General features: G+C 46.2%; 3 protein-coding genes across 4 annotated transcripts in view; 2 read left to right on the top strand and 1 right to left on the bottom strand.

Annotated features, from left to right (window-relative positions):
- The window catches only part of LOC149348961 (8.6 kDa transglutaminase substrate-like), a 4653-nt gene extending 4433 nt beyond the window's left edge, over positions 1-220 (top strand). Inside the window, exon 3 of the mRNA XM_089585959.1 lies at positions 37-220. Within this exon, the coding sequence (XP_089442085.1) occupies positions 37-192 (156 nt within the window). The 3' untranslated portion in view covers positions 193-220. The remainder of the gene's footprint in view (positions 1-36) is intronic.
- LOC149348949 (lysosomal alpha-mannosidase-like) overlaps positions 1-12805 on the bottom strand; it is a 278443-nt gene that overhangs the window by 104890 nt on the left and 160748 nt on the right. The window lies entirely within an intron of this gene.
- On the top strand, positions 2029-12703 carry LOC149348960 (8.6 kDa transglutaminase substrate-like). 2 transcript variants are annotated; one of them, XM_089541050.1, is made up of 4 exons: positions 2029-2169; positions 4658-4714; positions 8877-9000; positions 12375-12703. In XM_089541050.1, the coding sequence occupies exons 2-4, from the start codon at positions 4665-4667 to the stop codon at positions 12528-12530; spliced, it is 330 nt and encodes a 109-aa protein (XP_089397176.1). In that variant the 5' UTR covers positions 2029-2169; positions 4658-4664; the 3' UTR covers positions 12531-12703. The 2 variants fall into 2 exon arrangements, with proteins under 2 accessions (XP_089397176.1, XP_089397177.1); XM_089541051.1 differs by lacking the exon at positions 2029-2169 and adding an exon at positions 3392-3734.

The following is a 12805-nucleotide window of genomic DNA, read 5'->3' as shown; positions in this document are numbered from 1 at the left end:
GTTGGGTTGACATTTCTGTGGTACGCTCATCCGCAGTGCCCAGGCGAAGAGTGTACCAGACTGTTCAACGACCCATGCACGGAGGGACACCACTGCGTTCTGGACAACCCCCAGGAACGTTTCAACACTGGCGGCAGGGGTCACTGCAGGCCAGTTCCCGAATCGGCGGCAGGGCCCGCACGCCATAGCTAGGATGTCCTCCGTACACGAGAGATAAAATTTAAAAATAAAAGGTTCCCTGCAAACGAGGTAAATTCCTGTGTCTGGTCCTCTGAATATGTGCCATCTCCGGAGGGAAAGTTAAAATTGTGGATACATTTTTGTCCTCTGAAAGCCGCTCATACGAGGCTAACATCCCTTACAAAAACTTATTAAGCCGTCTATAGATTGTCCATAGACCTCTGCCTATAAAGTCTATAGACTCTCTATACACAAATCATAGAGAAAAGTCTCTAGGCAATACAACTGCTACAGATAGTCTACGGACAATCAACGGATTTATGGCCATGCATTTTTAGTAGATTTTTATATAGACAGCCTACACGCTATGAACAGACGAAAATAAATTTTTATAGGAAGGCAATAGAGTCTATAATAAGTCTACAGACTCTCTATAGACCATTTTTATAAGGGATTGGAGAAGAACTGCAGCGAAATATGCCGCTATTCAGTGAAAGAGTTCTTACTCCACCCTCTTAGCAAGAAGGAGTGTGAGGAGGAAAGGAAAAAGGGGGATAAACTACAGAAGAATATAACTGATTGAAACGCTCTTGCCACAACACTTTCACTGGGGCCGACACAGTAGGAGTAGCCAACAATACAGGGGGAGAGGAGGTTGCTCTTGGTATTTGTCGTGCACGCCACCGTCGCACTAGCCGCTTCGGTGGATAGACGATGGCTGTTGCGACGCCATCTTTTTGGGGCTAACTCGGCCTCAACAACGGTCGACGACGGATTTTCGTCTAATGAGGCTAGTAAGGCTTTCGCTTCAAAACATTGCCCTCTAAGACAATTTCTCCTGAACTTTCGTACCACGTGACCAACCCTTAGTCACACCGCATCCAAGTCGTTTCATCTCAACGGTAAAAGGCAGATGCTTCAGCGACCCATGCGCTTTTGCAGGATTGATAGTGAAGTAGTGCTTTAGCATTAAAATAGAAAGAAGTCAAGGTACAACAGTTAGGGTTCCTTTGGGTTGGTTATGTGTTGTGCCGAAAGAATGCTGTTAGAAACGGACATCGAAGGAAAAAGGGCATGGGAGCCACTAAAGAGTAAAGTAGAATGAACTGATGAAGTCAGGACACAGAGAGAAGCAGCTGCCAGCGGAGACAGCCGAAAACAGGAAAAAGTGGAGGACACCCACGAGAAACAGCGGCACCACATAAATACACACGTGGAACGAGCTCAAGGACCAAGCCCAATTACGCTTACTAAAAGTGACCGCCAACACGACCAAACTATTATTTAGTTTCCGCAACATTATTTATTTTTTGTTACTTTTTGCTTACGCTACTTCAGACCCCTTGCTCCCAAGAAACCTAGCGAACCACTTTGACCGATCATTACCAAGCGCCAACCACCACTGTTTCTACTCGCCTCCATGAGGACACGGAACGAAACAGCGCACAAGGCCAATGCGTTTCTGGAAAGCCGCCAAATGACTGTTTCGGCTTTTGCAGATTTCAGCGAAAAGGAGACAGTATCGCGTATGGGGCATCCTATAGGAACAAGTAGTAAATCTGTAGCTACTTATAAATCATCTTCGTTTGTATACAAACTACAGAGATGGCTGTTCCCTCTTACAGCACATTCAAAGCGGCGGGTAAAAGTTCATAAAAGAAGCATCCGCATCGCTGAAATCAACGGCCGCGGGTCGCATGACTGCCGCATGTCTTATTTCCGTGCCGTTTTGATGGCGTCAAGCGCGAAAGGTCGCCGCGGACTATTACGGGAGTCTGGAACAGCTCCAAAAGGGGTTTGTTTATCCGTCTCGAGTCGCAGGCTGCTTCCTTGTGGAGGCTACACCCGCCCCACTCAATCTGATATAAAACTACACCCAGAACCAAGCTCCAACAAACGTATTCGTACGCAGCGCTCTTGTGTCGGCGGGTGCACGGATTTCGCCACATATACGGATTTTATCTCGCTACGGGAAGCCTACTTTTAGCGGTAAGAAACATTTTATGCAGCTATAACGTGAATTCTGCAAGTTTCAAGGTCTAGTGAACAAGTTGTGGATCCGCAGCAGAATGTGACGCAATAATCTGATTGTTTCTCAGTACAACGAAATGAGTTTCGATCCCACTATACAGTATAAAAAGTTTTGAACAAGTGAGAATTAAGTTAGGGAAGAAGCCCGACTGGCTAAAAACGTCGCCAAATTTCCCCTCGGCATGCACAGTATGGCACGTGTTAAGACGTGAGGTTTTTTGGATTTTTCAGTGTCATCACGACATCCTTGCCATTATGCCAGAAAACTGCTTTTTGATGTTGTTCACAACGCAGCAAGGACAAAACAAATTCAATCACCTTGTGCGCTTGGAGCTCATTTGAGACTAAAGTTATTGCCCGTACATGTTTATTTTTTCACTGGTCGAGCTTTTGTGTTCCAATATTGTTTCTTTTTAAACTGTTACGAGGCTTTTGTATTGACCAGGTACACTTTTCACTCCACCTAAATTTCAGCGCATTTGATGTTTCCAACATTCTAAAAGAAAGGTAAATCTGTCTAGCATAGTTAGACGTGTAGGCAGGAAAGTTAAAATCTCGATTTATTAGAGTACGATTACTTGATCCCTGGCTTTTGCACATGCACTTTCGTTCAAAAGCCACCTGAAGCGGCGCTGTCTCCGGGGCCACAATCACAAAATGAACAAAATTGTCGAATCCTGTCTAAATAATACGCATGCGTGAATGCGGTAATAAGCAAACTAGTGGAAATGGTGGCTGTTGCTGGAAAATTAACGACCACCGATAATTTTTTTTTCTCCCTGGTATAAGCAGTGCGGTATATTCGATCAATCGTAATTTAGCTAACTGTGTCGAGTTTAGAAAACTTGGGGGCCATCTTAACCGAATTATTAAAGAACAAAAATCGATAGCATTTAGGTCGCCTGCTATGTCGCCTACAAAGAGTGTGTAATGTTTTTCTTGTGATTTTCCCGCCTAAGCTCCGGTTGGAACCGGTTCCATTTCCCTTATGTGGTAAGCGTGAGTCAAAGATCGAGCGCAGCCCATGCATTATCATGGCGGTTATACAGGGCGTTTCTCCGAAGACTTTACACAATTTTGAAAAATAGACTTTTCGAATTAGAAGAGCGCTGTTTTCGGTACAGAATTGTCAGCGGTGTACTACATCAGAATATAGCTACGACGAGCTAACTAGTTTGCAAGCTTATCTAGTTAAGTTTTTTTCATGTTTAACCTTGCATAGCGCAACACTAGCCGACGCACGACTGAAACTACAGAATGTTTTGCAGGATCCTCTCAGTGGTTTATCTGCGAGCTTATCGCTGCTTTCCAGCGGCGGTAGCCGAGAAACCATATGCCGCACTAGACAAGAAACTAGCGGTGCTATCTGCCGGCTCCCTTTTTAAAAAGCACCGTCCTTCGCTTGTTATCGAGGGAAAAGACGACCCAGTTTCACGTTTTGCTGTGTGTTCGCAAAAGTTGGCTGTATATAAGAACAGCTCACACGATGCAATTGGCTGATTTTCCGCAGGACCCTGAAACGAGTGAATACTGTTTCAAGCGGACATATCCAAGAGTGCTGCGAGCTTTGTTCACTTTAAACACTTGCACGCTGCATTTAGGTGGCTTTGAAGTATGCGTGAAGGACCTTTTTTTATTCAGAGATTATCCAAACCAGTGAATTTTCCCTAAAGCTGAAGTTTACACAACATTTTTATTGTAGTTCATTTATGATGAATATCCATTGGCTAAAATGTTTACCGCATGGGCACCCTTAACACAGCAGCCCACAGAGAACATAGAAGAGGTCTTTTCCTTGTCCGCCGCATGATCCTCGATTGACTCCTTGAAAAGAATGGAAAATGTGACAAAAACCGAGTTGTAAGGGATTTTCATCGCATTGTTACTTAAAAGTGCTAACATTCTGGTGTACAAAGTTCTGCCCGTTTCAATAGATGTCTACTACACCCAGCTTCAATCACTAAGTCGACTAAGCATGGAGTGGTCGAATGTGAGGTGTTTATTTCACTGAAGGTGATGAAGCCGAATATGTGACGACGTAATATTCAGGCTTGTTGCGCACAGGGTGCCTCATAAGTTACCAAGAGCCTTCGAACGCCTAACTTTTCGGTTTGCAAAGTGCCATCTCTAGGTGGCTCCCATAGACAGTGTTAACACAGAGTATGACAGTACCCAGACACCCCTAAAGCACAAATCCAACGCAAACCGCAGAACCACGCTCTGAAGTGTTACCGCTGAATTTTGCCCCAGCCTGTAGTACATGTGAGCCCATAATTAAGTGGCATCTTACTCTGTCTTAGTTGGCTATCTCGCTTTCTCAGTTTATTGGCGCCGACAGGCATCCAATTGAGCTAATGCGCGTACTGCTTTTTAAAATGCATGACGTGGCTTAGATTTTGAATACAGCCATTTCGAATTAGCTCCATCACAGCTGCCTGTGTTGCAGGTGGAAGATGAAGATTGCCCTGGTGTTCTCAGTAATCGTCGCCGTTGCAGTCGTCGGGTGAGTATTGTTCACACGACTCATTTTTTACACACAACTAGCCAAATGATATTTTCTAAAAGAACGTAATTGAGGCTAAACGACGTCACAGGGCTGGCAGCACCAACTAATTCGAGAAAATAAAAGCTCCTGACGGATATTCACTCGGTTCAAAGTAACCCCTGACAGGGACATTGCTTGCTCGAATCTAGTGCCGGCAGTGTGAAAAGGCCCGGAGTTGGCTGTTATGATCGCTGATGATCGGTGTCATATGATTTCTCGCGGCGTATAGCTTATACGTGCTAGTCAAGTTGAAGGCTAGCTTGCGAATGAGATTCGAACCGACGACTTCTTCAATTGTGCGCCTTCCCAGACTTTCGTATGAAAATTGTGATGCGACCGTCTGTAGTACAGCGTTCCAAGGGGTGTCGTACGATCTCTCGTTACATAAAGCTTGCATGTGCTAGTCAAGTCGAAGGATAGCTAGCGACTGGGATTCGAACCGACGACATATGCACCTTCAATTCCATGCCTTGCCAGACTTTCATACCAAAATTGTGATGCAACCGATTGTCGTGAAGCATTCCGTGCGGTGTAATATGATTTCTCGTTGCATACAGCTTACATATGCTAGTCAAGTTGAAGGCTAGCTTGCGAATGAGATTCGAACCGACGACATATGCACCTTTAATTGCATGCCTTGCCAGACTTTCGTACCAAAATTGTGATGCAACCGATTGTCGTGAAGAATTCCGTGCGGTGTAATATGATTTCTCGTTGCATATTGCTTACATATGCTAGTCAAGTTGAAGGCTAGCTTGCGAATGAGATTCTAACCGACGACATATGCACCTTCAATTGCATGCCTTGCCAGACTTTCATACCAAAATTGTGATGCAACCGATTGTCGTGAAGCATTCCGTGCGGTGTAATATGATTTCTCGTTGCATATAGCTTACATATGCTTGTCAAGTTGAAGGCTAGCTTGCGAATGAGATTCTAACCGACGACATATGCACCTTCAATTGCATGCCTTGCCAGACTTTCATACCAAAATTGTGATGCAACCGATTGTCGTGAAGCATTCCGTGCGGTGTAATATGATTTCTCGTTGCATATAGCTTACATATGCTAGGCAAGTTGAAGGCTAGCTTGCGAATGAGATTCGAACCGACGACACATGCACCTTCAATTGCATGACTTGCCAGACTTTCGTACCAAAATTGTGATGCAACCGATTGTCGTGAAGCATTCCGTGCGGTGTAATATGATTTCTCGTTGCATATAGCTTACATATGCTTGTCAAGTTGAAGGCTAGCTTGCGAATGAGATTCTAACCGACGACATATGCACCTTCAATTGCATGCCTTGCCAGACTTTCATACCAAAATTGTGATGCAACCGATTGTCGTGAAGCATTCCGTGCGGTGTAATATGATTTCTCGTTGCATATAGCTTACATATGCTAGGCAAGTTGAAGGCTAGCTTGCGAATGAGATTCGAACCGACGACACATGCACCTTCAATTGCATGACTTGCCAGACTTTCGTACCAAAATTGTGATGCAACCGATTGTCGTGAAGCATTCCGTGCGGTGTAATATGATTTCTCGTTGCATATAGCTTACATATGCTTGTCAAGTTGAAGGCTAGCTTGCGAATGAGATTCTAACCGACGACATATGCACCTTCAATTGCATGCCTTGCCAGACTTTCATACCAAAATTGTGATGCAACCGATTGTCGTGAAGCATTCCGTGCGGTGTAATATGATTTCTCGTTGCATATAGCTTACATATGCTAGGCAAGTTGAAGGCTAGCTTGCGAATGAGATTCGAACCGACGACACATGCACCTTCAATTGCATGCCTTGCCAGACTTTCGTACCAAAATTGTGATGCAACCGATTGTCGTGAAGCATTCCGTGCGGTGTAATACGATTTCTCGTTGCATATAGCTTACATATGCTAGGCAAGTTGAAGGCTAGCTTGCGAATGAGATTCGAACCGACGACATATGCACCTTCAATTGCATGCATTGCCAGACTTTCGTACCAAAATTGTGATGCAACCGATTGTCGTGAAGCATTCCGTGCGGTGTAATATGATTTCTCGTTGCATATAGCTTACATATGCTAGTCAAGTTGAAGGCTAGCTTGCGAATGAGATTCGAACCGACGACATATGCACCTTCAATTGCATGCCTTGCCAGACTTTCGTACCAAAATTGTGATGCAACCGATTGTCGTGAAGCATTCCGTGCGGTGTAATATGATTTCTCGTTGCATATAGCTTACACATCCTAGGCAAGTTGAAGGCTAGCTTGCGAATGAGATTCGAACCGACGACATATGCACCTTCAATTGCATGCCTTGCCAGACTTTCGTACCAAAATTGTGATGCAACCGATTGTCGTGAAGCATTCCGTGCGGTGTAATATGATTTCTCGTTGCATATAGCTTACATATGCTAGTCAAGGTGAAGGCTAGCTTGCGAATGAGATTCGAACCGACGACATATGCACCTTCAATCGCATGCCTTGCCAGACTTTCGTACCAAAATTGTGATGCAACCGATTGTCGTGAAGCATTCCGTGCGGTGTAATATGATTTCTCGTTGCATATAGCTTACATATGCTAGTCAAGTTGAAGGCTAGCTTGCGAATGAGATTCGAACCGACGACATATGCACCTTCAATTGCATGCCTTGCCAGACTTTCGTACCAAAATTGTGATGCAACCGATTGTCGTGAAGCATTCCGTGCGGTGTAATATGATTTCTCGTTGCATATAGCTTACATATGCTAGTCAAGGTGAAGGCTAGCTTGCGAATGAGATTCGAACCGACGACATATGCACCTTCAATTGCATGCCTTGCCAGACTTTCATACCAAAATTGTGATGCAACCGATTGTCGTGAAGCATTCCGTGCGGTGTAATATGATTTCTCGTTGCATATAGCTTACATATGCTAGTCAAGTTGAAGGCTAGCTTGCGAATGAGATTCGAACCGACGACATATGCACCTTCAATTGCATGCCTTGCCAGACTTTCGTACCAAAATTGTGATGCAACCGATTGTCGTGAAGCATTCCGTGCGGTGTAATATGATTTCTCGTTGCATATAGCTTACATATGCTAGTCAAGTTGAAGGCTAGCTTGCGAATGAGATTCGAACCGACGACATATGCACCTTCAATTGCATGCCTTGCCAGACTTTCGTACCAAAATTGTGATGCAACCGATTGTCGTGAAGCATTCCGTGCGGTGTAATATGATTTCTCGTTGCATATAGCTTACATATGCTAGTCAAGTTGAAGGCTAGCTTGCGAATGAGATTCGAACCGACGACATATGCACCTTCAATTGCATGCCTTGCCAGACTTTCGTACCAAAGTTGTGATGCAACCGATTGTCGTGAAGAATTCCGTTCGGTGTCATATGATTTCTCGTTGCATATTGCTTACATATGCTAGTCAAGTTGAAGGCTAGCTTGCGAATGAGATTCGAACCGACGACATATGCACCTTCAATTGCAAGCTTGCCAGACTTTCGTACCAAAATTGTGATGCAACCGATTGTCGTGAAGAATTCCGTTCGGTGTCATATGATTTCTCGTTGCATATTGCTTACATATGCTAGTCAAGTTGAAGGCTAGCTTGCGAATGAGATTCGAACCGACGACATATGCACCTTCAATTGTATGCCTTCCAAGACATTTGTATGAAAATTGTGATGTGACCGTCTGTAGTACAGCGTACCGAGGCGTGTCACACGATTTTTCGTTCCATGTTGCTTACATCTGCTAGTCAAGTTGAAGGCTAGCTTGCGACTGGGATTCGAGCGGACGACATATGCGTCTTTAACTGTATGGCTTGCCAGACTGTCGTATGAAAATTTTGATGTGACCGGTTGTCGTAGAGCGTTCCGAGGGGTGTCATACGATTTTTCGTTCCATATTGCTTACATGTGGCAGTCAAGTTGAAGGCTAGCTTGCGACTGGGATTCGAACCAACGACATATATGCGGTGGAAAGAAGGAAAGAAGTTTAATCGTAGGAAAGAAGTTTAATGCACGTACAAACATTACGCGTAAACAGTGCACCCAGGGAGAGTAATGCTTTCGTATTCCCACACGTAAGCTGTCTTAAGTGTCTATGCCGAATTTATTTTTCCCCCACTTTCAGCGTGTGGGCCACGTCGGTACCCAACTGCGCTGCCGTGACATGCGACCCGTCCACGTGCCCAGCAGCGGAGTGCACTTGCGGAAGTCACAAGGACTACTGCGGCTGCTGTGACTACTGCGACACGGTACGCACTGACGCTGAATATTCTTTACGTGGACGTTCGTAACGGACATTTAGCCCGTATGCATACTGTGAACGCAGCGCGCCTAAAAAAAGTAGAACCAGCTCATGTCGACTCGAAAGAGAAAACGTAAAGGCGCGTTTGCCATCTTATTCTACGGCAAACTGCTTATACTTTAGCCTGCACAGATGGCGTACCAGGCTTACCATGAGATGCCGCTTTCGGTATATGTTTGCAGACTTCCATGAACAAAAAGTCGGCCTCGGCTTTCTCAAGTAACGTATACTGCAGAAATGATTCCTAGAGTTCGCGAGCCACATTTCTGAGGCGCCGCCAAGGTGGCTCTGTGGTTACGGCGCTCGGCTGCTGGCCCGAAAGACGCGGTTTCGATCCCGGCCGCTTGGTCGAATTTCGATGCAGGCGAAATTCTAGAGGCCCGTGTACTGTGCGATGTCAGTGCACGTTAAAGAACCCCAGATCACCGAAATTATCCGGAGCCCTTCACTACGGTGTCCCTTATAGTCTGAGTCACTTTAGGAATTCAAACCCTAAAAATTACCGTAAATTGCCGCGCATAAGTCAACGTTTTTTTTTAATTTCTTTCCAAAGTTGGGGGTCGACTTATAATCGAAGTCGACGTATATGCGGAGTCTTAAAGTCGGCCTATATGCGGGATCAAAAGTAATTTCGACCAAGTCACGGATAATATTACGCCCCGTGCGCTCGTAATTTTATAATACACGGTGCGAAAGTGGATCTGCTTAACAAAACAAATTAAATTGAGATATGCACCACAAATTTGTTTTAATACGATAGCAACTTGTTATCACAAGCGACGACGAGTCAGAGATGTCTCGTGAACGAATAAATGCTCCTTTATAACTCGGCCTCCTGAAAAACTTTTTGGGCGAGCTCGGACTAAATTCGGAGTCAAACTTTTTTTTGCCCAAAGGGGGTCGCGAGTTTAGGGGACGAGTTATAATCGCCAATATACGGTAATCTAAACATTTCTGAGGGCGTATTCAATAACATTATTAGCGCTTCGTCGTTGTGTGTGTTTTTTCGTGCGATTATTTTGTAATGTAGCACGCTTAACAGTGATGCAAAACTAACTAGCCCCCGTTTTAGCACTACACGTATTCTACAAGCTGTCTGTTTTCCAATGACCACTTCTTATCCATTTGGCCTTCTTTCGTTGGTCACTCTGATATGCCCATGGCTTTCAAGCGTCCGTGGGGAGCAGTCGGATCGCTGGGTAGTTGTCCGACCAGAACTCACCAGTTGCTGCCGTTGTATGCCATATACAGCCAATGGTGGAGGTGCATCGCAGCGCTCTGTCGACAGCAGGCGATCGGACCTGACCACTGGCTGGCATTGACTGCAATGTGAAGCCAATGGTCAGGTCCGGTTGCCAATAACCCAAAGGCCGAGTCGCTTCACACAGACTCTTTAAAACCGGGGGGTATTACTGAGTGACCAATGTCAGTGAACCAAAGTGGGTGCAAAATGGACAATGTAAAGTGGACATCTAGTTGAATACGGCCCCTAGAGCCATATTATCAGTCCGCCATTCGAAAAAAAAAGTTTTGCGTGCGCTTTGAACAGCTGACATTGTTAATCGCGCAGTTACGTGAATAAAATAATTGGCAATGGCTTAGCTCTGCTATGCCAAGATATACGTAGCGTTCGTTATTTCTACGCTCAACGGCCAACAGCCACGCGACAACCTCCGGGTCCGACGAGTTGAGATTTTCAAGTCTCCTGCTCCGCTTAGCAGCGGCTTGGCTCTCTTTGCCCTCCATGGAACACGGTGCATCGACTGTGTATCTTTCCACATTTATACACGCGGCGCAATCTCCTCCCGCATGCGCAGTAGCGCCCAGAGGCGAGCGCGCGCGGCGCGCCAGCTGTGCGCAGTGACGTCACGTGGCTCTGCGCCGGCGGGAACGAGCAGCGAGCGGGCGCGGTGAGGGGCGCCAGCTGTACGCAGTGACGTCACTAGCTCCTCGAGCATGCGCAGTGTGGTCAACGGCGACACTGTGGCCAATGTACTTCACGCTACAAAACAAAGCCCCCCCCCCCCCCAACCCCCTTCATGCACTTATGTTCTTAAAAGCTTAAGCTTTACGCATGGTATCATGCAGCGCACACTCGGAGTCATATGTTTATGAGACGTCACTTCGTCAAAGATATTTGTTTCCGTTGGCCTGTAGGCTTCATTGCTTGAGATCCAATGGCTCACTATCTAATTTGCACCCTCGGTATTTGACTATGTATATCTATTCTAGAATGAATGTAAAGATGGCGATGAAATTAAGCTTTTTAGGGGCAATGTTGCGTTTCATAGACTTTTGGCTGCGCGTGTACGTTGCATTCATGGCCACGTAAGTACCCGCCGCGGTGGCTCAGTGGTAAGGCGATCGTCTACCGAGCCGGAGTACCCGGGTTCGAACCCGACCGCGGCGGCCGCATTTCGATGGAGGCGAAACGCAAGAGGCGCCCGTGTGCTGTGCGATGTCAGTGCACGTTAAAGATCCCCAGGTGGTCTAAATTATTCCGGAGACCTCCACTACGGCACCTCCTTCTCTCTTCCTTCTTTCGCTCCTACCTTCCTCCCTTCCCTTATGGCGTGGTTCAGGTGTCCACCAATATATGTGAGACATATACTGCGCCATTTCCTTTCCTCAAAAACCAATCTACCAATCTACGTAAGTACGCAGGCATGTTAACCCTGTTGTCCATGGTAGCTTCTAAGAAGAACAAGTTGTAGCAGACGAAGAGGAAGAAGATATCCTCGATACATGCATGGGCATCGATAGACTTCCGGTGGGAACGCATTTCAGCAGCAGTTGCACCCAGTATTTCGCGCGGAAATCTGCAACATGCACTTCTTTTTAGCGCGTTGCCGTTACTACACTTGAACACGGGAATTTGAAGGGGCCCGGTGATGACTTCGTTATACCCATAGCTTCGTTATAGCAGTGTTGACCAAGCTTCCAAGGGGTATCGTCATTCCTTCCTTATATCTATTATTTCGTTGCAAACCATTTCGTTATAACGAGGTTTGACTGCACTGCCTTCTTCGAAACATCTGTACGTCTGGGGCTGTGTGATGCCAGTCACTGATGTGGAGTTCACATGAACGAAGCAGAGGATGAAAGCGCAGGGTGGAAAGTTTGGTAAATGTAGAGGAGGATAGTGGAGAGGGTACACAAGTGGAGATCGGGTAATTGGAGAGGAGGGCAGAGCCACATGCTAACACTTTAGCTTTATCTGACGCATGAATAGCATGCATTGTACGTGAATTTTTGCTCTTCGTATACAATATCAGTGTCTCTCCTGCCGCACCTGACTTCCTTCTGGCTTGCTCTGCACAGTGCCCCGGCGAGGTGTGCGCGAGGCTGTTCAGGGACCCGTGCTCGGAGGGACACCACTGCGTCCTGGACAATCCCGAAGAACACTTCGAGACCGGCGGCAGAGGCCACTGCAGGCCACGCACCGACGCAGACACCGAGCACGCGCACCACAGCTAGGGAGCCTGAAGAAGCTATCCAGATTACTTCGCGAGCCCTCATACTGCGGCTCCGCAAACCTTCCGAACTAGGGTGACGGAAAGAACAAAGAACTGCACAGCGTTTTTTTTTCTTCCTGGTCTCCTAGCGCAGAACATGTCGCAACAATAAAAGCCGAGATGAAAGGCGCTGCACTTACTGCGTCAGTTCATTGCTAGGAACCTTCAGATTGTGAGCTTGTTTATGTGAGAGCGCGGTTCCACAGGAATCGACGCGTATGCTCGCCAGGTGCACGA

This window comes from Amblyomma mixtum, chromosome 4 (assembly GCF_055824585.1).
Source record: "Amblyomma mixtum isolate Tamu chromosome 4, ASM5582458v1, whole genome shotgun sequence".
Lineage (NCBI taxonomy): Eukaryota > Metazoa > Arthropoda > Arachnida > Ixodida > Ixodidae > Amblyomma > Amblyomma mixtum.
The sequence above is the reverse complement of the archived record's forward strand: the minus strand, read 5'-3'. Positions and strand labels throughout refer to the sequence as shown.